This window comes from Pristiophorus japonicus, chromosome 12 (genome assembly GCF_044704955.1).
Source record: "Pristiophorus japonicus isolate sPriJap1 chromosome 12, sPriJap1.hap1, whole genome shotgun sequence".
In the NCBI taxonomy this organism is placed as follows: domain Eukaryota; kingdom Metazoa; phylum Chordata; class Chondrichthyes; family Pristiophoridae; genus Pristiophorus; species Pristiophorus japonicus.
In genome coordinates, this window is record NC_091988.1 from 191,337,736 (window position 1) to 191,359,476 (window position 21,741).

Sequence of the window (21,741 nt, forward strand, 5' to 3'; positions counted from 1 at the left end):
CTGTGTATATGGGATGTGAAGAGGAGCCAGGGTTCTGTGTATATGGGGGGGGGTTGGGGGTTGGCTGGGTTGGCAGCTCTGGGCTGCTCAGCTGATTGTCAGCTGATTGGCTCTAATTGTCAAACTCCACTTCCCTTGTTTCTATCCTATTATGCTAATTCCGCCGTGTGCGGGCGCTGATTGGCGGGGGGGCGGCGTGAGCCCCGCCTCCCGGGGGGTGACGTGTGCCGGGGGGGTATATACTGTAAAGGAGGAGATTTGCAATCTGTGCTAAAAGCTGGCTGATCCTCGGCAGATTGGCTGTGGGTGATTTAAAAAAAAATATTATTTATTGCAACCAAAAAAAAAGAAGCTGTTTCTTGCAGAGAGGCAAGGCTGAGGCGGGCGAAGCAGCAAGCAAGCAGCAGTCTCCTGCTTTTTGCTTTTTTTCCCGGGAGGGGAGGACTTACAACTACTTGCGGGCTCTGCACCATTAGGGCAACCCCGGGCACTTTCTCCCTCATTCCCTCCCCTCCCTCAATCCTGGTGGGTGTTTTTTTTTTTAAATGCCACCCTCTTTTTTTTTATTTTCTCATCTCGGTTCCAGCAAGCGCTCAAGACCGGATTGCTTATTCCTTGATGGCAGCCCGGCTCGTTTAAGAGGGATCGCTCCGCTGTGACTTAAAGGAAGCCAAGAAAAAAAAAGAAGCAAGACTCAGTCGACTCTTTTTCTCTCTCTCTCTCTCTCCATGCACTGTGCCGCTCAGAGAAGTTTCACTTGCTGAGAGCGTCGGCACACAAAAAGAAGAAGGTGGGGAGAAGAAGATACAACAAGGAAGAAAAAGCACACCAGCACCACCACAGCGTCTGAGAGAAGGGACTTTAGTATCAGGAACATCCAGAAACCGACTCCAAAAAGCGATGACTACAGAGCTGGCTATTAATGCAGAATTGCCCACCAGCCCGCTTGCCATGGAGTATGTCAATGATTTTGACCTGATGAAATTCGACGTGAAGAAGGAGCCCCTGGGAGCTGACCGCTCTGGGAGGCACTGCACCCGGTTACAGCCAGCAGGATCCGTCTCGTCCACCCCTATCAGCACCCCCTGCAGCTCGGTGCCCTCGTCCCCCAGTTTCAGCCCCACCGAGCAGAAGACTCACCTGGAAGACCTCTACTGGATGACCAACAATTACCAGCAGCTCAACCCGGAGGCTTTGAACTTCACCCCGGAGGACGCGGTGGAAGCCCTGATCGGCAGTGCCCACGCCGTCCAGCAGCAACTGCAGGGCTACGATGGCTTCAGGAACCACCACCACCACCACCACCACCACCAGTACCAGGGGGTGAACCCGGACGAGCTGGGGAACCCCGGCGCCCACCATCAGCACCACAGCCACCACCAGCAGCACAGCTCGCCGGCCTCGTCTACCTCGTCCTCGCAGCAGATCCAGAGCTCGCCCCACCACCAGAGCCTCCACGCCGAGGACAGGTTCTCGGACGACCAGCTGGTCAGCATGTCGGTGCGGGAGCTCAACAGGCACCTCCGGGGCTTCACCAAGGACGACGTGATCCGCTTGAAGCAGAAGCGCAGAACTCTGAAGAACCGGGGCTACGCGCAGTCCTGCAGGTACAAACGGGTGCAGCAGAAACACCTGCTGGAGAACGAGAAGACCCAGCTCATCCAGCAGGTCGAACAGCTCAAGCAAGAGGTGGCCAGGCTGATGAGGGAGCGAGACGCCTACAAACTCAAGTGTGAGAAACTCGCCAGCAATGGTTTCAGAGAGGCAGGGTCCACCAGCGACAACCCACCGTCTCCAGAATTCTTTATGTGAGTTCCCCAATCGCCTGCCATCCTCCATCAATAACACCCCATCCATATGCCTGCTTGAGAATTGTTAGAGAGAAAGAGAGCGAGCGAGAGAAAACTATCTACAACATACCCCATCCATATATTGCCTGTTTGGTTGTATAGAGAGAAAATCAGAAAACCCTCATTTAAAACACACAAAAATATTAATCCTGCATGCTGGACATGTATGGTAATAATTTCTATTTTGTACCAGCTTACTTTCCATTTGGCATGACGTTGATTCTAGCTTGTTTTATCTGAAAGAAGTTACCACAGAATAGTTGAACTTTTTTTTTACTGCTTGTGCAGTTCTCGGTTTTCGGCTGACGAATATAACAGCTTGTAAATATATGCAACAAGAACTGTGTCCATATGCACTGATCCATTTCAGCAGGCTGTGTTTTTTAAAAAAAAATCTTTTTCTGGGGGGAGGGAGAGGGGAAGTTGAGGGCAATTTTCCGCTTTACCAGAAACCAACATTGTAATTTCAGCGCCTCATCATTTTTTCTGTTATTTTGGTTAGTTTTTCTTTTTTTTGTTTGTTAGTTGCTGCAGAATTAAACAGAAACGGACAGATCTGAACATATACCAAGATTAGCAACAATCTTTTTTTTCTCTGTGTGTGCCATTAATGTGTTAATTTTACCTGGCGCTCTGAACATGGGCGGTGATTGCTACAGAATTTAGCAGATTTGAGACTGACACATTTTTTTGTATAATAGTTTTTTTTTCCGTTGCTCGAATTGTAAACTGTTCATCACACAGTAGGAAGCTGTATTTGTTTTATAAATGCGGTTAATTTCCTAAATCCCTGCCATTCGGGGGAGAGAGAGAGAGAGAGAGAATAAAGGTCAAGTTTCGGTTCTGTATGTTGTAAATCCAACGCTTGTTAATGAAACATACAGTCACTCACAGTGTACGAAGGCCCCATTAGCCATGCTGGCCGGCTAGGGTGGTCTTTACACCAAAGTGATGCTTTAAAATGTACACTTTTTAAACTCGAGATAGCATGGATTATCTTTTTTTTGTGTGCAAGGTCAGTGTGTAATCAGAAGCACTGACAATATGACCAAAATGAAAACTCTCTTTGTAAACTACGCGCTGCTGAGCGGGTGCAAACGGCGTCTTACCTGAGTGGATTTTTTAAAAAGAATATTATTAATAATTTGTTAAATTAACACGAATATAACAGGACGGCGTGACAGCATTTATGCGTCTGTACTTTTTAAATACTGTTAAAGGGTGATTTTTTTTCCAAGCGAGGCGAGAAGAGAGATATAAAACGTTGGCTGTAGTGATTGAAACAACCTTATTCAGATTCATTAACTATTATACCAGACACACACAAAAAATTGCTCTCATAAATTCTGAAGGGATCATAAGCAGACAGCTTATGGGAATGACTATGCCTTTCAATTATCTGTTCCGATCTGGAGTATTGTAGTGTTATCCAAAAAAAAGAAATGGTTTCTGTCTTTTCTCTTTTGTTCTGTGAAAACTGTTTTTTTTCTATTATATGCTTATTAAAGTCATTCAAATGGCATTTATTTTGACGACATGATTCTCTGATGTCTTTTATTCTCACCTTCACTTAATCCTTTTTATTTTTTGCTTTTTGTTGAAAAATAAATTCACGTGTGCAAAAAAAAAGTCGAGAGGCTGCAGCCAAAGTGTGTTACATAAGTTCAAATCTGTTTTATTACTGTAACATGCCCATTTGTGTTATCTCCACTCCTATTACCATTATCACCCTGGGTGCCTACACCCTTAACATACATTTGGCACTCAGAACCATTCTGACAATATGCCAAGAATTATACTTTAAATCCTACAGCAACAGCAGATTTGTTTTTTTTTATGTCACTGAAAAATCATTGCCTTTAATCTGTAACATATTAGGTAAATTTGCTGTTGTAGAACCAATACTTAGCCACAGAGTTCAAATTTTGATTTTTGTTTTGCATTCAGTTACTGGCTGAGTTTTTTAATTTTGATGATTTTTTAACCGCTTTCTGTGCCAGTTATTGCATGGCGGCTTGGGAAAGCTTGAGAGGAATATTGTTTGTGGGAACTGCCAGTGCATATTAATGTCCTCTCATGCATGCATTGAATGAAACAGTGGGGCTAATTGAACAACAGTAATAAGAAAATAGAAAGAAAAGCTCTTGGTATGTTTAGCATGCTGTATTCTTGTTGGAATACTGTGTGGATGGAAAGTTTTCAGGGGTCGAAGGTTGTTTATGTAGGAGGTGTTTATGCCATATCAGTAGCTGTTATGTATTTTAATTTTTCATTATGAAATGGACGTTTCTAATGGTGGGACCAGTGATGAGGTTACTCAGTTTGTCCCAGAGTTAGCGGAGTGACATTAAGGCATATTGTCTCCAGTTGAAGTCCCCATGCAAATATATAGGTGGATAATGGACAAGATCGCCGCAGTGCTTTTTAAAAAAATGATCTTGCTTTGTCATTCCCTTGTCCTGTTTGCAGCAACTGTAAACTTCACGTATTTGGTACAATTTCAAGGTTATGGCAAAGAGACGTGTGGACCTCTTTACTGTGTAATGCTGTAAATTGGATGAAATTCACGTCGTAGGCAGCATTTCAGCAGGATGCATTGATCGTAGCAGAAATCTGAGAGAGGCGGCAAATAGCTGATGCTTCAGAAAGTGATCATTTAAACCCAGCCTTTGCAATTTTGCTAAACATACGTCTTAATTTTTTTTTAAATGGGTAATTTAAACTGTGCCGGCAGGTAAGTGTGCAGGCTTTTAATAAAATAATTTTGCATAAACATTCTAGGTCGTAGAGTGATGCACTGAAATTCGACATCTCCATGGATCTAAAGCCAACTTAATAAAAAACACACACATATTTAGTTAGTGCTCTGGTGAAATTATTTTTATACTGCTTTCATAATCCATCTGGTGCACAAACCACAGGGCTGCTTGGAAGACATGAAAGTGAACAGCATAAAAAAAGAAAAAGAGAAGTTGACAATTTGGGAGATTGCGTATTTTGGCGTCTCTAACCAGCGGGTGTATGAAATGCTGCAATATTTAGCAGAGTGCATCAGTTCCCTCAGCTAGTGTTGTTGTGAACTAACCATTCCCAGCTGTTTTAGGCTGAGTTTTCAGCACATTGTCTGCTTGACTTGCTGTAGTGAGCTGGTTGGTTACCAGTGTTTGACACTGAAGGGTCAGGGCATCTCTTCAGGAGTTGCCGGTGTCAAATTACTGATCCTAGATACACAGGATCACTCAGCGGAGATAACGTTTGGCCCTGACTTCAGCAAGAAGAGGCTTGCTCCTCTGGTGCAAAGCGTTAGGGAGTCTTGACACCGAGAGCTGAAGGTAGAAAGCAGTGTTGATGACGGAGTCACACTTTTACCGAATGTAAAATGTTTCCTTTATTTTTTTTTTAAAAAGACCGCCACAGAAATTGCAAAACAGGGGACGCTTTTCTTTCGGCCAAATCATCTCAATAATAGGAAGCGAAACAAAGGGGGAAAAAATAGGCTCAAGTCAAAAACCCACCACAGCAGACTAGCTGACACTGCAGTAGTTAAGGCAATTTATAACAATGTTATGCCGTGCCGATAATTCGCCTTTAATAAAAATTAACCATGCACAAATGCTATGAAATTGAAAGCATTGTTTCACATTAAAACTGTTTACAAGAATCAATTATTTAAAAGTAAGGCCTACATTAATTGTGGTGATTTTGCGATCCTTTTCCACTTAAAAGATGCGCCGTGTCAGTAAATGTTGTTAGCCGAGTTTAGAGCAGTGTAACCATTCCACTTGCACAAAACTATTTATATTTGAACATGATTCCTCCAGGACATCATGAAATCGAAATATTATTTAGCATTCCTGTTATTTTAGTTTCGAATGAAAGAAAAATGGCATTGATATGCCGCATTTTGTATGCGCGAAATGTACTTAGTAAAAGAAAAACTGCTGGTTACAATGTAAACGAAACCCAAACTAAGAGGCGATGCTCGAGTCCAGTCGTTATTACCGATATAAAGTTCTGTTCAGTAAAGGTGGGGATCGGGGGAGCGGGTTGATATACATGCAATATGCTTTTTAAAAAAAAGGCACCTTTAAATCTCCCTTTGAGGGACAAGTGCTCAGTTTAACATGTTCAGATTCAAATGGTCAGGGCTGTTGCAATGTGTCTGAGTCCTATGTTTTACGTAGCTAACCGACCAGCTCCATCGTTGCATGGTGCTACTGTGGGGATACCTCCCACACAGCCTTGGTCCGCTCTGCAGAGCTGCATAGCATCATTTCTGCGACATCTTCCTGTGATTAGGAACATCAACAGGAATGACTCCAAACGAGTGTCAAAGAGTTTAATTTATGAAAGAGTAATTTAACCGTTTTGGCATAGATTTGAAAACTTAATGCTTTGAAATTCCATTTGGTGTGCTAGGACGGAAGGGTCTTTTGAATAATCATTTGGCACTTTCAGATAAAATGCCTTGCGCACTGGATAACAGAAATGCTACACATGAACATTCACCACATACAGTGAACACTGCAAATGGACACCTGTGTGTCTACTAAAACTGAACAATGGCTCGCACATTGATTCATTCCCTCCCCTCTTTATTCTTGAGCATTGGAGTAAAAGGGAATATTTTTCTCTTCGTGTCTTGCTCATTGTATTTGCGTTAGTGGCTACGGGGCAACACGCTGCACATAAGTATTTGCTGGGACTTTGGCTCTGTACGGTCAATCTCAAGTGGGGTAGAACAGGAACATCAGTGACTGCCAATATCATCCGGAATGCAGTGCTTGAAAGTGTGGTGGAAGCAGATTGGATAGTAACTTTTGAAAGTGAATTGGATATATACTTGAAAAGGAAAAATTTGCAGGTCTATGGGGAAAGAGCAGGGAAGTGGGACTAATTAGACAGCTCTATCAAAGAGCTGGCACAGGCACGATGGGCCGAATGGCCTCCTTCTGTGCCGTATGATTCTATTTCTGCAAATTAAAGAAATATATATTCTGGCCCTCGCACCTGTGAAGATTGACAGTCATTTTATATCACATTATGTTATTTTGCACTGCTCATCATCATTAGCAAATGTCCATAGTGCATGCACGTTTGTGTGAATGCAGTTGTGTTTTTTTTGTTGATAATGAGTAGGGCAAGTGATTTTGTTTTTTGCAGCAAGTAACGTGTTATTGCTCCAGTCCGCTCAGCAATTGGCATTCTCACTGCCTTTGGGACTCTGTGCAAAATTTGCAGTACTTGCGCTAGCATATTGTGCTGCATGGGCATAAGTGTCGAAATTCCCAGGGTTTGTTGTGGGACGTTGCACTGCATCAAAATCAGTTGCCCTAATAGTGAGCAAAAGCTCACATTCTGATTACTGTGGCATCACAACATAAAACCTTTCAATGTGACTCTAGTCTTATTAAGTTCTTACTAACTACTGTTTTAGACTGCAAGAAATAATTTTGTGCACATTCGGAGTTCAAGCAGTCAGTCATTTCTGCCTCTCCCCCCACCCCCCCCCCCGCCCCCTCCCCACCGCCGACCCGACCAGGAAAGGATTTGTTCTCTTCCCATACCGCCACGCAACGCTGCATTCATGTAAAATGATCTCTTAAGCCTTGCTTACAACACTGCTTTCATCACAGAACCAGTCGCTTCACCTGATAAGACCATTAATGACATTTTTTAATGAGCATGCAAGTTTTCTTTTCCTCACTGGCTGCGGAAAATAAATAAAAAGTATCAAATGCAATAATCTGATTCGATAACGATGCTGTAATTTTTTCTGTCATTATCGCATTGGTCCTTGGCAGTTAGCATGTTGCAAAGAGGGTCAAACTACATGGGATGAATACCTTATTATCAGGTGGCATAAACTGCAAGAGGCAAAACTCATAGGCATATCAGCAGTTTTTAAAAATGTAATTCTCGATGTGGGTGCCACTAGCAAGGTCAGCACTTATTGGCCGTTCCTAGTTGCCCTTGACAAGGTGGCGGCGAACCCTTAAAATGGGGCAGTAAAGGGATGGCGATTACTACAGGCTGAACGACTATGATGAGAGAACTAGGAATCCAAATTTGAAATGAATTTAACTGCCCAATGTACCGGTGAAAAAATATCTGCTGCAAAAAACCTTGGAGCCAGATCTTTTTTGTAATAAACCCATTGGCATTAGCTTACCTGTAAATCTCTGTGCATGGGATGGGGAACAGAGAGGAATCAGCAGAGTGAGGCTAATAAGATTTTGATTTTGGTTAATTTTTTGAATATGGGAGGTGGAACTGACTCATTGCAATAAACAACAGAAAGGACCGTTATCTCTGTCTTTATAAAAAATAAACCTCACAACTTTGTAGCAGACTGTTTCAGTAAGTTGACGGGTCATGTGGAATTGGGCTGAGAAACGTTTTTTAACATGAGACAGTAAATGGTGGTTTGAAACCAAAGTGGGACAGCATTCTTTTTTTTTTGGCTGTTTAGTTGACACCATACACAATTCGCAAAGATTGCTATTTAGATAACGGCATCTAAAATCATCACAGATGAGGTTTTGGGTGGTGCTCTGGCCCAACATGCTGTCCTTTTAACTCGGCATCCTAAGCTCGAAACTAGCTCAGACTGGTGGTGGGATGAAAGTCTCCTCGCTCCGCTGCCTCGATAAAAGGACTCGAGTGAAATTCAATACGGACAACCTCAGCTGAGTTACTTGTGGATGCCAATTCGCAGCAGTAAACTGCCCACAAATTAGCATTAATTGCCAAAACCACTCATTGGAGGAGGCCGCAGAGATTCCTGCTGTCGGGACTGAAATATCACCTTGTGCAGTAGGGGGTGCTCTTCTGAGGCAAAGATTCAGGCACATTGGCCATGCTGAGTTTTACCCTCCAGCTGGCTTCTGCAATGGGTGACCAAGGAGTGCTTGACGCGGGGGGAAAAAAAGTCTTTTAAAAAAAAAAAATCTCCTCATGCTAAAATCTTTTCATCTTTACTGTTACAAAAATTGAACCAACATAGTTCAAGAAAACATTCAGTGAGCGGATAATAACACTAGATTCATTGGACTATTGGAACGGTAGCATAGTGGTTATGTTCCTGGACTAGTAATCCAGTAATCCTGGACTAATGATCTGGAGATGTGAGTTCAAATCTCCACCATGGCAGCTGGGGGAATTTAAATTCATAAATAAATAAATCTGGAATAAAAAGCTAGTAAGGGTGATCACAAAACTATCGGATTGTCGTAAAAACCCATCTGCTTCACCTAATATCCTTTAGGGAAGGAAATCTGCCATCCTTACCCATTCTGGCCTATATGTGACTCCAGACCCACATCAAGGTGATTGTCTCTTAACTTGCCCTCTGAAATGGCCTAGCAAACCACTAAGTTGTCTCAAATTGCTACAAAGAAGTATTGCCACATGGACTGCACTGGTTCAAAAAGGCAGCTCACCACCTTCTTAAGGACAGGTAGGGATGGGCAATAAAGGCCTGTCTTGCCAGTGATGCCCACATCCTGTGAACGAATAAATAAAAAAACATCTAATTAATGAAGTGCGTAGGCTGTTTTATGTGCTGCACACTTTCAACCTCTGGTATACTGGCCCGATTGATTAGTCTCAGGTTATTAATATTGATGTATTGATTCATTGATTAGTGTGTTCCATCATCCATTTGTCCGTGATGTACTTTCGTTAAACAGGATCACCTATAAGTCAACGTAATCTACCTTTTGATTTTATATCTTGCGTTTACACAGATTCCCAATGAAATGCACCAGAAAACAACCACTGCGCTCCATGCCCCATACAAGGTAACATTCTTTTCCTTTGCTTTGGAGTCGGGTAATTTAGTGTTCCAGAAATAATTTCGGAATTCGCTATTTTTTTTTGTTAAAGTAATGGTTGTCTTCTGTATAGAAAAGAGGAACATAAAATAAATATATAATTTCACGTGGGAGTAAATATATGCAGCTTTTTATGTTGCCACATCACTGCATTGTGACAGAATCTCAGTGTAGAGGAGCCTGTCTCGGCTAACGAGCGCTATCTTGTGTAAAAATGAATGTGTTAATTATATTAAAAAGCGAAACAGATCAAACAGGTTAAACAGTGCTTTTACAAGTCAAAAGGTCTCAATTTAAAGAGATCAATAAATGCAGACGGTGAGGTGAGGCAATAATATTCGCCAGCATCTGACATGCCTGCAGATACCAATCAGAAAGAGATTTTGCGTGGAGAATGGTTTCCCTTCATATCTCTCAATCAAACACATTGTACATGTTCACTGTACAACAGCTTATCACTGTCCCACATTTCCCAGAAAGCAGCTGATGAACAAAAAGACAACTGTAATGTGGAAACAAAAATAGGGATCAGCCGTACAATAACCAAACTCTTTTTTGGACACTTCTTAAAAACGCCAGTCGCAAAAGCCATTGAGCGACTGTAAAGAATCCCTCTTCATTCAGCAGAGTAATGATTAAAGTTGTTAATTGTATAGAGTTCCTATCTATGCAGCAGGGCAAGGGTTAAGGTTTGAGTATTGGATTGTGGGATATCTGATGTGTGTAGGACGTTTGAAGCTGATCATGTGATGTCAATTAATTTGATGACTGTGCAATTGCTATGTGACATGGGGGGGGGCAGAATCAGCGTTCAGTTTGAAAACAGTTATAGAAGTTACTGAGCTCAATTTCAATGCACACACTCACACTCTCTCACACACTCAAAGTCACACTCATCACACTCTCACTCACTCACACTCTCTCACACACTCATACTTACGCTCATCACACTCTCACTCACACTCTCTCACACACTCATATCCACACTCATCACACTCTAACTCACTCACACTCTCACACACATACTCACACTCATCACACTCTCACTCACTCACACTCTCACTCACTCACTCTCACACTCTCACTCTCACACTCATTCTCTCACACTCTCTCGCACTCTCTCACACACTCATACTCATACCCATCACGCTCTCACTCTCTCACACTCTCACATACTCACTCTCACACTCTCACTCTCTCACACTCACTCACTCATTCACTCACTCACTCTCACTTTCTCACTCACACTCACTCTCTCACTCTTTCTCACTCTCACTCACACTCTCACTCACACTCTCACTCACTCTCTCTCACACACTCTCACACATTCTCACACTCTCTCACTCACACTCTCACAAACAATCACACACACTCTCACACATTCTCACACTCTCTCACGCTCTCACACTCTCACACTCACTCTCTCACACTCTGTCACACATTCTCACACTCACACTCTTACAAACACTCACACACACTCTAAATACACACTCACAAAAAATGTAGAGTACTGACTGCTTCCTTCTTGAGCAAATGCACTGGAAAATATCTCAGTAAAATAAAACGGGCAACTCCAATTACAAAGAATTCAGGCAAAGTGGACTCCAGAAAATGTGCAATTTGTCGGTTCTAATTTCCATTTCCCTTCATTCCAGTGGGAGAAAATGCAGCCGATTTTATAAAACTGAAAGCACGCATGCACACACACACCGGAAAAAAATATTCTGAAAATGACTCTGAATGTCATCTGATTTAATGATCAAATTGTTAATTTTATGAGAACACTGAAAAATCCGATCGTCTTGCATTAAAACTCGAATAAATTCATGAGCTCTCTGCATTCTACATATTTCTCAGACAGGCCCACATCCATCCTGTCGTCGGCCACGGCAACTGCAGTTAAATAAATCTGAACAGGCAAAAACAAACCATACGAGTAGCTCGGAGTTTTAACTCTGTGAGGGCAACTGTTCTATTTCAGCTCCACATTATTAATTGCATCATAGAGGATTCCCCCCCCCCCCCTGTTTTTCACTTAAATACCATGTATGAGGCAATGTTCCCTATTTTTCATCCGTCATTAGAAATTTGCAGATATTACAGAGAAGGGGAGCTCATGTACCTTAAGTGCTCAGTGGGTTAAGATGATTTTAGGGGTGATTTTGCAAGCAACGGTGAAGTTTGATGAGATCTAGAATGACACTCAGAAACAGCACTGCTGTGTCTATCCAATCAGTGGTGGACAGTGGCTGCCAGTTTCCGACATGTGTTTACACCAATTACACTTGCTAAGTGGTGTGAGGGGATACATTTGTAATGGACCATGTTGCAGTTTCTGTGCTCATGTTAAGGGCCTCCACCCTGCCACATCCAAGTTCAGCTCAGTCTTGACACTAACAGATCACCCACTTTGCTCAAACACCAGGGGATCGAGGGTCTAGTGAGAAGGAGGAACTGAAGGAAATCCTTATTGGTCAGGAAATTGTGTTAGGGAAATTGATGGGATTGAAGGCCGTTAAATCCTCGGGGCCTGATAGTCTGCATCCCAGAGTACTTAAGGAAGTGGCCCTAGAAATAGTGTATGCATTGGTGATCATTTTCCAACAGTCTATTGACTCTGGGATCAGTTCCTATGGATTGGATGGTAGCTAATGTAACACCACTTTTTAAGAAAGTAGGGAGAGAGAAAATGGGTAATTATAGACTGGTTAGCCTGACATTAGTAGTGGGAAAAATATTGGAATCAATTATTAAAGATGAGATAGCAATGCATTTGGAAAGCAGTGACAGGATCGGTCCAAGTCAGCATGGATTTATGAAAGGGCAATCATGCTTGACAAATCTTCTAGAATTTTTTGAGGATGTAACTGGTAGAGTGGACAAGGCAGAACCAGTGGATGTGGTGTATTTGGACTTTCAAAAGGCTTTTGACAAGGTCCCACACAAGAGATTGGTGTGCAAAATTAAACACATGGTATTGGGGATAATGTACTGACGTGGATAGAGAACTGGTTGGCAGACAGGAAGCAGAGAGTCGGGATAAACAGTTCCTTTTCAGAATGGCAGGCAGTGACTAATGGGGTGCCGCAGGGCTCAGTGCTGGGACCCCAGCTATTTACAATATACATCAATGATTTAGATGAAGGAATTGAGTGTAATATCTCCAAGTTTGCAGATGACACTTAGCTGGGTGGCGGTGTGAGCTGTGAGGAGGATGCTAAGAGGCTGCAGGGTGACTTGGACAGGTTAGGTGAGTGGGCAAATACATGGCAGATGCAGTATAATGTGGATAAATGTGAGGTTATCCACTTTGGTGGCAAAAACACGAAGGCAGAATATTATCTGAATGGTAGCAGATTACGAAAAGGGGAGGTGCAACGAGACCTGGGTGTCATGATACATCAGTCATTGAAAGTTGGCATGCAGGTACAGCAGGCGGTGAAAATGACAAATGGTATGTTGGCCTTCATAGCTAGGGGATTTGAGTATAGGAGCAGGGAGGTCTTACTGCAGTTGTACAGGGCCTTGGTGAGGCCTCACCTGGAATATTGTGTTCAGTTTTGGTCTCCTAATCTGAGGAAGGATGTTCTTGCTATTGAGGGAATGCAACGAAGGTTCACCAGACTGATTCCCGGGATGGCAGGATTGACATATGAGAAGAGACTGGATGATCTCGGCCTGTATTCACTAGAGTTTAGAAGGATGAGAGGGAATTTCATAGAAACAAAAAAAATTCTGACGGGACTGGACAGGTTAGATGCAGGAAGAATGTTCCCGATGATGGGGAAGTCCAGAATCAGGGGACATAATCTAAGGATAAGGGGTAAGCCATTTAGGACTGGGATGAGGAGAAACTTCTTCTCTCAGAGAGTTGTTAGCCTGTGGAACTCCCTACCGCAGAGAGTTGTTGATGCCAGTTCATTGTATATATTCAAGAGAGAGTTAGATATGGCCCTTACGGCTAAAAGGATCAACGGGTATGGAGAGAAAGCAGGAAAGGGGTACTGAGGTGAATGATCAGCCATGATCTTATTGAATGGTGGTGCAGGCTCGAATAGCTGAATAGCCTGCTCCTGCACCTATTTTCTATGTTTCTATGTTTCTATGTAACACAGAAAAGAAGATAGCAACATAGTTACCGTCATTTCAGATGAGGAGCAATGGCTTGGGCACACACGTGCGCGTGAGACTCGCAAGAGAAGCTCCCACATCTGAAGGAAAAGCTCTGCAGCAGAGAACGAGTTGGCCAGATGCTAGCATTCATGGCGGGGATGTTAGGAGGAGGTTGAGGGTCTTCAGTGAGAGGCTTCTTGAAGGGCGTTAAAAGGCAGCAGGTGACTTTTGAGTCTTCCCTGAACCTAGAACTGCTTTGACTGTGAATTTACTTCACCGTTGACTCTTCAAAAGCAACCCATTGCTTGTAAAGTGCCCTGGAAGGTCCTGAGGATGTGAAATGGTGCAAATGCAAATTATTTTTTGTTGTTTCTTTTGCATGACTGATAAATATGTCAACTGTGTTGACTTTTAAAAATTTGTTCATGGGATGTGGGTATCGCTGGCAAGGCCAGCATTTATTTCCCATCCCTAATTGCCCCTTGAGAAGATGGTGGTGAGCCGCCGCCTTGAACCGCTGCAGTCCGTGTGGTGAAGGTGCTCCCACAGTGCTGTTAGGGAAGGAGTTCCAGGATTTTGACCCAGTGACGATGAAGGAACAGCGATATATTTCCAAGTCTGGATGGTGTGTGACTTGGAGGGAAACGTGGAGGTTGTGGTGTTCCCATGCGCCTGCTGTTCTCGTCCTTCTAGGTGGTAGCGGTCGTGGGTTTTGGAGGTGCTGCCGAAGAAGCCTTGGTGAGTTGCTGCAGTGCATCTTGCAGATGGTACACACTGCAGCTACGGTGCACGGTGGTGGAGGGAGTGAATGTTGAAGGTGGCTGATGCGGTGCAAATCAGGCGGGCTGTTTTGTCCTGGATGGTGTGCAGCTTTGTGTGTGTTGTTGGAGCTGCACTCATCCAGGCAAGTGGAGAATATTCCATCACACTCTTGACTTGTGCCTTGTAGATGGTGGAAAGGTCTTGGGGAGTCAGGAGGTGAGACACTTGCTGCAGAATATCAAGCTTCTGACCTGCTTTTTTAGCCACAGTATTTATGTGGCTGGCCAAGTTAAGTTTCTGGTCAACAGTGAGCCCCAGGATGTTAACTTCAGCCATGATTTCACATACCTGGCGAATAAAGCCAGTTTCTTTACTAATTTTTATCCACATCATAGAAGAATCTTGCTCATGCCACATTCTGTGAATGGCTGATACCATCGAGTCTGTTGGTGATGTGCACTAAGCTTGTTTTCTGCTGTAAGGATCAAGGGGAGGGGTTGCAGAGTGAATGCCTGAGCTAAGCGTTGCTGACCCATATCTTTTACCATCGCGAGCAGAAGGTGCTGGAGATGTGCAGCTGACCGGTCAGCATTTGAAGAGGGAGATCTATCTTTCTGTACATTTCCTTTACTTTGGACTGCTAGCCATTGTCTTTTGCTTACTGTTTCCAAGGTGATTGACACCTCCGTGTCAGTTAAATTGAGCTTTCTGGATGGCTTCCAGCAATCATAGAATCATAGAAAAATTACAACACAGAAGGAGGCTATTCGACTCATCGTGTCCGTGCTGGTCAAAAAAGAGCTACCCATCCTAATGCCACCTTCTAGCACTAGGTCCCTAATCCCTGTAGATTATGGCTCTTCAAGTGCACATCCAAGTACTTTTTAAATGTGGTGAGGGTTTCTGCCTTGACCACACTTTCAGGCAGTGAGTTCCAGACCCCCACCACCCTCTGGGTGAAGAAAAATTTCCTCATCTCCCCTCTAATCCTTCTTTTCCCACATTACAACAGTGACTACACTCCAAAAGTACTTCATTGGCTGTAAAGCGCTTTGAGACGTCCGGTGGTCATGAAGGGCATTATATAAATCCAAGTCTTTCTTTCTTACCAACTACTTTAAATCTATGGCCCCTGGTTATTTTCCCCTCTGCTAAGAGAAATAGGTCCTTCCTATCCACTCTATCCAGGTCTCTCATAATTTTCGACACCCCAATTAAATCTCCCCTCAGCCTCCTCTGTTCCAAGGAAAACAACCCCAGCCTATCCAATCTTTCTTCATAGTTAAAGTTTTCCAGTCTTGGCAACGTCCTCGTAAATCTCCTCTGCACCCTTTCTAGTACAATCACATCCTGCCTGTAATGTGGTGACCAGAACTGCACACAGTACTCAAGCTGTGGCCTAACTAATGTATACAGTCTCAGCATAACCTCCCAGCTCTTGTATTCTATGCCTCGGCTAATAAAGGAAAGCATTCCGTATGCCATTTTAACTTATCGACCAGTTCTGCTACCTTTAAGGATCTGTGGACAATTACTCCACACCTCTCAGTATCCTCCTCATTACTGATCAGTCCGTGTAGACTGTTGACCAGTTCCTCAGTTAAAAGGGCCAAGGAGCACAGTTCCTGCTTGCTGAGGTCCCAAGGTGTGGTGATCGTGGCTCTGCACCACTTGGCCTGTTAACAGTCACAACCACCAGGCAGTTCAAGAAAACCCCCAGCCTCCAAATGCGGTCCTGAATTGTTAACCTTGCACGACAAATTCTTCCAATACAGGCAATTCCGACATCTGGAAAATTGTCCAATTGTGAGCAGCAAGACCTGTCCAGTCCTTGAATACATTGACCAAGTTATTAGCACTGCGTGACACACAGCACAAGCAGCAAGAATTGATTTACAAAGCGTTAAACAGGTGTTCAAGCACTCTTTTTAAAAAGTCCGAAAATTGAACAACCTTTTATGGAGCACCTTTCACGACCTCGGGACGTCCCATTTACTGTTGTCATGTTGGAAAACTCAGCAGCCAATTTGCACACAGCAAGGTCCCACAAACATCAATGAGCTATTGAGCAGATAATCTGTATTTAGTGGTGTTGGTTGAGGGATGAATATTGCCCAGGCCACCGGGGAGAACTCCCCTGCTCTTCTTCGAGTATAGCCATGAGTTCTTTTACGTTCACCCGAAAGGGCAGGCAGGCCCTGATTTACTTCTACAAACATATAAACATGCATAAACACACGTTAGAAACTCTCTTTTTTTTTTGCTGCTGTCTTGTGAGAACGTGCTCCTTGTACATTTTTTGTCCGTTATTCCCACATTACAACAGTAACTACATTCCAAAAGTACTTCATTGGCTGTAAAGCGCTTTGAGGCGTCCGGTCTTGCAAGTCTTTCTTTCTTTGTTTCTTTCTTATATTTTGTCACCAGGTACCGGTCTCCTTTGACAATCGGGTGAAAACATGCAGGACCAGAGGAGATTGGTACACGATGGCAAAATATGAGGGCGAGAGTGATGCATGGAGGTCAGAGACATGATTACCAGAGATGCAGGCCCGCAGGATGCCTCCGCACATCCAGTGTGCTCCAGGAGCCCTTGCCTGACAGCAGATTTGTGCACCCATATTTTTGTCACTGAGCTGCAGGTCAAAATATTCATAACGAGAAATATAGCCAATGACAGGAGAACTGTGTATCTGCTGTCAGCTGCATTTCTCTGGCGTGAAGGTACTCAGTCAGTTGACGTTGGGTTGCTGGCTATCTGGAATTATATTGGTTCAGCCTCCACGCACTGTAGGGTTCATCAACTCTTCTGAACTAGTTCACTCTCGCCTCTGAGTCAGAAGGTTGTGGGCTCGAGTCCCGCTCCAGAGACTTGAGCACAAAAATCTAGGCGGGGACACACCCAGTGGAGTACCAAAGGTGTGGTGCACTGTCAGAAGTGCCGCCTTTCGGGAGTCCCCGCCTGCTCTCTCAGGTAAATGTAAAAGATCCCGTGGCACTATTTGGAAGAAGAGCAGGGGAGTTCTGGCCAATTCGACTAAAAATAGATTATATGGGCATTATTCCACTGCTGTTTGTGGGACCTTGCTGTGTGAAAATTGACTGCTGAGTTTTCCAACATGACAACAGTGTCAAAGGCACTTAACTGCAAAGCGCTTGGAACATCCTGAGGTTGTGAAATGCGCCTGGGTCATTGAATATATTTAGGGCTGAGATAGACAGATTTTTGAGCGATAAGGGAGTAAAGGATTATAGGGAGCGGGCAGGAAAGTGGAGCTGAGTCCATGATCAGATCAGCCATGATCTTATTGAATAGCGGAGCAGGCTCGAGGGGCCAAATGGCCTACTCCTGCTTATGTATATAAATGCAAGTTCTTCTCTCTGATGCTTGTGTTGATTTAATCATTAAATTATTTTTTAAATTGCCTTGTCAAGGGAAAAAAACACAGGATATTAAAGTCAACAATTCTTTGTAACTGTTTCATTTCTAAATGGGTACATTGGTAAGTGTTTTGTTTGAAAACATTAAAAATGAACCATCTGTTAAAATACAGTGTTGGACCCGCACTAGCGCAGTGGCAAACAGGATGCTCAGAGCAATCTAGTGGGGCATTTATTTTCGGAAGCAGAATTGATAAGGTTAAGAAATGATAAAATGCATTCTGTGGCTAACTGCGTAAAATGATCATTCTGCTCCGGGAGGCCGAGCTGATGTGCATGCAGGTGCAATTTTAGGGGACATTTCAAGTGGAGTGTGTTCTAGTATGTACAGTTAATGCTGTGTCAATAATCCTCACTGATATGTATATTGTGAAGAAAGACAGGTTTAGCGTATCAGTTTACCAGTGCTGCTCCGTAAGTCATCTGAAAGAGCTACCCGTGTCACTTTTCACAGACGGGTGTGAAAGTGGTAGGAGCAGATTAGCTGGCTGTCTCCAGGCCTCTCGGGTTTAAAGTGGCTGCATCATGCAAGGGAAACGCGCCCAGTTACTTAATAAGGCTTGCGTGGCCGCAATGAAGCCTGGGCACCAAACGAACAGCTTCCTCACTGCATCCTGACTAATTTGTCCAACAACGGTATTATAGTCACCTTCACCGACTGATGTTCTGACTTGTGTAAACTGCTCGGGCTACGGTAGTGTGGTGGTTTACAGTAATCCAAGGCCTGCACTAATGATCCAGCCGCACGTGGGATCAAATCCCACCGTGGTTGTTTGAGGAATTTTGAATTCCGCTTGGAAAAAAAAATCTGCAAATAAAAGGTTGGTATCACTTGGAGCAGGAAGCTGTCGGACTGTTGTAATTAACCCAACTGGTTGATTAGTGTCCTTTTAGAGGAGGAAACCTGCTGTCCCTTAGCCAGTCTGGCCTATACATGATTTCCATCTTTTAACTGCTCTCTGAAGAGGCCTCGCAAGACATTCAATTGCATCAAACCGCTACCTCAAGGTAATTAGGGATGGGCAATAAATGCTGGCCTCGCCAGTGACACCCACATTCCGAGAATGAATAATTAATATAAATCCCCAATATACAGCAGGATATTGATTGATCATCGATTGGGTTCTGCTAGATTTTACACGCAAATCGCTTGAATTGTTCAGGATATGATCACGGAGAGAACAAAGGCAAAGAGGCACTGGAATTTTGTGCCATAGGACTTTCCGCATGCTGAATATCCCAAACACAACATTGGAGTTAACTGCTTAGCTCGGGATTTGGAAAAAAAACTCCTCCAGACATTGGCAAATGTTTTTGGCCAAAAGGCATTTTGCTCATAAATTTTTTTTGTTGGGTTAAAAAATGAAAACTTTTGCAAAGCGATCTTGTATGCAGAGGAATAAAGAAAGCGACTGACCTTCAAATGGATTATTTGTATTTCAGTCGCCCGTCTAAATTGATAGCTAAAAGATGGCTTTGATTTTATGTGATCCTTGACATGTTTTTTTCTGAGACCGCTGACCAAAGGGCAAATGTTAAGTCTCATGCAGCGGCATTTACTGTTGGGGGGAGATTGGGGGAGGGGGGAAAGGTGGGGGCTGATGGGCGGTTGTTGATGGTGACAGAGAAATGGACCTTGTCTCAGCTTTCAGAAAATTACAGGGTATAAGGGAGGTGCTGGAAATGGCAGCCTGACATTGATAATTGCTGTTTATACGTTTGGAGTCTTCCGACACCTCCCAGCTTGTCTTTAGACCTAGCCGCTGATAATGTGCGCCACAATGCAGGGTCGGTCAGGCTAGCCAGTAAAACAGGTTCCTCTGCTTTTTGCTGTAAGGTGATTGCTGGGACTCCAGACTGGCTCAGGCTTGTCTGGCACAGCACGCTGCAAAGAGCCTGCATTAAAGTTCGACTACCAGCAGATTTTTAACCCTTATCGCTCTGATCTCTTTTATTTGCACATAGCGTAGAATTGTGATGGTAATCAGGGCTGCAATGATTATATTTACCATATTGTCAAATGCTCAATTATTAACACCTTCAACCTGAAATTACCCAGTGTTTACTCAATGCTTATCTGAAGTCAACACAAAATTTAGTCGGAGTGTTTTGATCGAAAGGCTTTTTTTTAACCTGTACGTCATAAATTGCATTATTTCCACCGGGTGTCCGCAGAGCTTATTGAAAATATTAAAGGGCCAAGGTTTGCACATCTGCGTTTCCCAAGCACGTCACAACTCTTTGGTTCAGGAGAAAGGTGGAGATAAACTGAAAGCCTTTCAAAGGCCTTCGTCCATGTACTGGACATAATGCGGCTTCACCCTTTGACCTTCTGGGATCAAATGTCATATTCAATCGCAGTGCTTACACTTGTAACATAATAATCCCACTCCTGAATGATCTCGCAGCACATGCTGAATTCTAAGCATGTTCAAATTTGTTTTATTTCTATTCTCGCCCCTGCTGTTAATCATTTTCTGCCACCTTTCCCTCCCCCGCATGTATTATGTGCAGTAATCTAACTGAAAAGCCGGACAGTTGACTGCTTCTGCGCTCCAGTCTGCATTGCTAAAAGCTGTGTGATCTGGCTCTGCTGCCATCTTTTACTTTCTCTAGGGAAGCGCCTTGTATTTTTGTTTTAACTTCACCCTCCTCACCACCCGTGCCATGATGGATTAACTGAGATCAAAAGAAAGACTTGCATTTATATAGCATCTTTCACAACCCATCATCATAGGCAGTCCCTTGGAATCGAGGAAGACTTGCTTCCACTCCTGAAGTGAGTTCTTTGCTGGCTGAACAGTCCAATATGAGAGCCACAGACTCTGTCACGGGTGGGACAGATAGTCGTTGAGGGAAAGGGTGGGTGGGACAGGTTTGCCGCACGCTCTTTCCGCTGCCTGTGCTCGATTTCTGCATGCTCTCGGCGTTGAGATTCGAGGTGCTCAGCCCTCCTGGATGCATTTTCTCCACTTAGGGCGGTCTTTGGCCAGGGACTCCCAGGTGTCAGTGGGGATGTTGCAATTTATCAGGGCCTCCAGTGCGCCAGTGCAGCCTTCGGCCACCTGAGGAAAAGAGTGTTTGAAGACCAGGCCCTCAAAACTGCCACCAAGCTCATGGTCTACAGGGCTGTAGTAATACCCACCCTCCTTTTACAACCACCAAACGTCTCAAAGTGCTTTACAGCCACTGAAGTACTTTTGAAGTGTAGTCACTGTTGTAATGTGGGAAACGCAGCAGCAAACTTGCGCACAGCAAGCTCCCACAGATAGCAATGTGATAATGACCAGATAATTTGTTTTTGTTATGTTGATTGAGGGATAAATATTGGACAGGACACCAGGGATATCTCCCCTGCTCTTCTGCGAAATAGTGCCATTGGATCTTTTACCTCCGCGTGGGAGAGCAGTTGGGGCCTCGGTTTAACGTCTCATCTGGAAGACGGCACCTCCGACAACGTAGCACTCCCTCAGCACTGCACTGGAGTGTCAGCTTAGATTTATGTGCTCAACTCCCAGGAGTGGGACTTGAATCCACAACCTTCTGACTCAGAGGCAAGTGTGTTACCCATTGAGCCACAGCTGACACTGTGGAAATCAGGAACTCATCGGGGCTAATTTTGACATAATTCGATAGTGTGAAATAGGTAATAGTGAATCGGCAGTCCCAACAACAACAACTTGCTTTTATATAGCACCTTTAATGTAGCAAAACCCAAGGCACTTCAAAGGAGCATTGTC

At 43.8% G+C, this 21,741-nt stretch overlaps 1 protein-coding gene and 1 long non-coding RNA gene across 2 annotated transcripts in view; both read left to right on the plus strand.

Annotated features, from left to right (window-relative positions):
- Nucleotides 1–287: 287 nt before the first annotated feature.
- LOC139277096 (transcription factor MafB-like) lies at nt 288–3,385 on the plus strand. The gene has a single exon (XM_070895111.1). It carries the CDS (start codon nt 901–903, stop codon nt 1,810–1,812), a length of 912 nt encoding a protein of 303 aa, XP_070751212.1. The 5' UTR covers nt 288–900; the 3' UTR covers nt 1,813–3,385.
- Nucleotides 3,386–9,620: 6,235 nt separating this feature from the next.
- The window catches only part of LOC139277098 (uncharacterized), a 395,449-nt gene continuing 383,328 nt past the window's right edge, over nt 9,621–21,741 (plus strand). The window contains exon 1 of the long non-coding RNA XR_011596037.1: nt 9,621–9,652. This is a non-coding gene — a long non-coding RNA (uncharacterized lncRNA). The remainder of the gene's footprint in view (nt 9,653–21,741) is intronic.